The 4113-nt window shown below is 39.2% G+C and overlaps 1 protein-coding gene across 2 annotated transcripts in view; it reads left to right on the plus strand.

Annotated features, from left to right (window-relative positions):
• The window catches only part of LOC111667220 (EMILIN-1-A), a 16953-nt gene extending 14635 nt beyond the window's left edge, over nucleotides 1–2318 (plus strand). For both annotated transcript variants that reach the window (XM_023422860.2, XM_023422859.2), the window contains one exon: nucleotides 246–2318. In XM_023422860.2, the coding sequence (XP_023278628.1) occupies nucleotides 246–568 (323 nt within the window). In that variant the 3' untranslated portion in view covers nucleotides 569–2318. The remainder of the gene's footprint in view (nucleotides 1–245) is intronic.
• Nucleotides 2319–4113: the final 1795 nt, after the last annotated feature.

Consider the following 4113-nt stretch of genomic DNA (forward strand, 5'->3'; position numbering starts at 1 on the left):
GTGTGTGTGTGTGTGTGTATGTGTATGTGTGTGTGTGTATGTGTGTGTGCATGTGTGCGTGTGTGTGTGTATGTGTGTGTGTGTATGTGTGTGTGTATGTGTGTGGTGTGTGTGTGTGTGTGTGTGTGTGTGTGTGTGTGTGTCATCAACACACAGGTTAAAGCTGAAGCTGAGCACAGTCACAGAAACAACCTGCAGCTGTTCTAACAAACATGCCTCACCTGTTTTCACTCTGTCACCTCCAGGTGTTTTCACCGCCCCTGTGGACGGACACTACTTCTTCAGTGCCATCCTGACAGGCCACAAGAACGAGAAGATTGAGGCGGTTCTGTCAAAGTCTAACTACGGCATGGCGCGGGTGGACTCTGGAGGCTACCAGCCTGAAGGCCTGGAGAACAACCCCGTGGCCGAGGCTAAAACCACCCCCGGCTCTCTGGCCGTCTTCAACATCATCCTGCCTCTGCAGACTCGGGACACGGTCTGCGTCGACCTGGTGATGGGCAAACTGGCTCACTCTGTCGAGCCACTCACCATCTTCAATGGTATGCTGCTGTACGAAGACCAGTGACGGGTTTGTCCCAATGTCTGAGAAATGACGAGGCGGTGACAGGAAGTGTAATGTCACTGATTCAGAGTGATGACAGTATTTGAAATGAACAGATTTCTGTCACAATGTTTTAACTATGTTATTGTTCTATTGACTCTTTGTCTCTTCATGCGTGGACAACAGCAGGAGTCCATTAACTGTCTGACAGCTTTAATCCAATCATCTGGTCCGCTGTGGTCACATGACCCGACCTCAGCGCAGCAGTGTGAGGACACGTCTCTGTAAACCAGGATCAGCCCTGCTTCCTGCGGCTGCGCGAAACCACTTTTTGGAAGTACGTGACGTCCTGTGGTGGAGAATTGCAGAACTAGCAGTTTGTAGTGGTGTTAGCGCCCCCCACAGGCCACAGAGGTAATGACAGCCGCATCACAAACAAACAACCCCCTGATTTATTGATTCTGCCAGTCTGAACAGCAGCGGAGCTGAGGGTGGTCATTAAGGTCATTAAAGGACCACAATCAGGACATTTATTGATCTGATTGGTAGATATTTAGATACCTATCTGTTTATGATCTGATTGAGATAAGTGTTTGTGGATCAGTGTATGAAAGTGTTTGAAAAACAAAGAAAGCTTTTTTACTTTCTAGAAGCAGAATGTGTGTTTTATAAGCGAAGGTTCGTGTTGCGAATGTTTTATATTGAGCTGCACCTTTTTTGTTTTATTTAAGCCATTATCACAAAATGTCACTTTTATAGACAAATGTTAACGGACAAGGCTGTAAACACTCAGTATTTTCTTACTGTCAACAAATCACAGTGGTGGAGAGGATATTCATTAACTGTAGTAATACCACACTGTAAAAAATACTGGGTTACAAATAAAGTCTTGCATTCTAAATGTTATTTAAGTAAATGTACAGAAGTTTTATCATCCAAATGTACTTATATTTAATATAAAAGTACTTAATGTAGAAAGATATATCAATGATAAAATAATATCATATGTATTGTTTTATTATTACAAATCATATGTTTTGTTCTTATCTGTAATGAACCTGTCAGATAAATGTAGTACAGTAGAAGTATTAAGTATCATTGTGTGGAATTATTGAAGCAAAGAACAAACAGGATGTGAGTAATTGTTCCACCACTGGCAAGACTCAAAGCAACAGTATGTTAGTCCGTCTCTCAACACAGTCCCTCTTCTGTCTGTCAGCCATGAGCTCATCAGTTCCTACTTATATTAATACACACACAATCCCTGTTGGTTTATATTAATACACACAATACTTGTTGGTTTGCATCTAAGCTTGGGATTTGTTGACAAAAAGAAAAATATTCAGTCTGATCAGACTTACAGTGTAAAACTAATGCTGAGAATTATGGACAGCGAGTTTCATCTGAAGATGAGGATTGCTTTGATAATTATTAATAGCTGCCTGAAGAAACATGTGAACAATGTATTTTAACTAAATGTTTTAATCACCTAATTACTGCAGCAGATCAAAAACTCAACCAGCTCCATTTGACTCTGTTATCAGTGAAAAGAGATTTATGTGTGATGGTCTCATATCAGTAACTCTTCACTGTCTACAGATAAACTGATGGACAAAAGGTTCCAGGAAACTTTAGTCTGAGAAAAGTAGATATGATTTTCCAAACTTTATTCTCTGACAGGCTTTTGCTACAATTCTCATGTAAACCTGATTTAAATTTCATACTTTTGTATTGAATCATTTTCACTGCCATTAAAGAAAACAAGTAAAACCCAGCAGGTTGTTTAACACTCTGTTTTTGAAGAATAGAAGTGCTGTTTGAAGGATCTCATAAAACTCAACAGGAGTTATTTTCAGCTTCTCATATAGAAGTTTTAACTCCATCATTTTTGTCACTGTCATCACATGAAATCTGAAACACAATGCTCTCTGGTTGCAGGAGTTTACACTATACACTCAGATATACAACTACACATACTGGAACACAACTATACTACACTTGCGAACACAGTCATACTACACACAAGAACACAACTATAAACAGTCACAAGTGTCTAGTGTTTGCCCAAAGACTGAAAAAAAAGATTGACGTAGCCTCCGTGAAGACACCCATAGTTTTCCGAAGAGCGGTTTTGAAGCTCAGAGTGAGCTGCGCCGCTGTCGCCATCTTGCCAGTACCTGTCTCCGCTGAACTCACGGCTAACCCAGAAATGGGCAAAGAAGAGGGGCGCATGTGGAGCCGAAGCTTCGGTGCATGCCGGCTTGTGGCAGGCATTAAGTCTTCATAAAATTTAAACAATTGAGTTGTATAAAGATTCCCCTTTACAATTGTCATGAAGGAGGAAATTAGCTATTGAGACCAAAACAGTTTTTGTACCAGGCTGTAAACATGTTTATTTGCTGTAAAGTTGGACATTTTAACATGGGAGTCTCTGGGGACTGACTCACTGTTGGAGCCAGCTTCAAGATGTCATTTGAAGAAGTGCAGTCTTTGGTACTTCCGTGTTGGCTTCATGTTTCAGTCTCAGAGGTTGCTGCTTGTGTTAACCACACATGTTTAGAGACTTAAGCGACATACCCACGCATGTTGAGCATAGGCCAACTGTCAAATTCTGTGACTGAAAATGGAAGCAAACACTGAAGGATCAATAACTGCAGTTCCTAAAGGTTAAGGGTTTTGGACATAGTATAATAACATAATAAATGTATTTCTAAGACTTTTGATGCCTTACTATACTATGACCTTTTATGTCTTATTGTATTGTGACTTTTTATGCTTTACTATACTATGACATTTTTATAACATTTTATGACATTTTTATGACTTTTTATGCCTTACAAAACTGTGACACCATCACCACCCCATTTTTATCACTTAAGGTAGGCTAAATAACATAAACAGCTCTGTATAATGTAATTTACATTACATCCTCCACAGTGATTAACTGAATCAACAACTCACTAAAACTATTTTAATAATAAATTGCCAACTGAGTATATTAGTAATTATCGGGTGTATGCTAAGGCTCCAAAGTTCCTAATTGAAATCAATTGGTTGATTTCGATGCTCTCACCTCGGAACTGATATATCTGGTAACCTAATTACCCTTTAATTTTATAGTTTTATCATATATTATTACTATCTCCCTATAACATGTTTTACCCCTCCCTCCCCATTTTCAAATTTAACCCAGTAACACATTTACTCAGAAACGTTTTAACTGACTTGATTTGTTCATTTATCTCAGAACTTCTTTAAATATTCTTTTACAATTTTTACTTCTAAATGTCTTTTCACTAATACTGATGCTGTTCACGTTGACATGCTGACGTCAGTGTGGTGTCCCATCTCCATTCAGTTTCTGTTACTGCTAGAGTTCATTTGCTGCTTTGTCTGAACACAGTTTACGTTGCTATTTTCTTCATCACAGTGTCTAACTACCTGCTGTACATTTAAACTTACACAGTTCTGCTCCAGCACCCTGCTACTTTTAGCAACTTTCACTAGCTCAGCAGTTGTTTACATGCTGTTCTGATCTGCTAGTTATTATTACCCTCATCATCATCATT

This window comes from Seriola lalandi, unplaced genomic scaffold (assembly GCF_002814215.2).
Source record: "Seriola lalandi dorsalis isolate HSWRI2012SDOR001 ecotype SW California unplaced genomic scaffold, Sedor1 jcf7180002054686, whole genome shotgun sequence".
NCBI classification, from domain to species: Eukaryota; Metazoa; Chordata; class Actinopteri; order Carangiformes; family Carangidae; genus Seriola; species Seriola lalandi.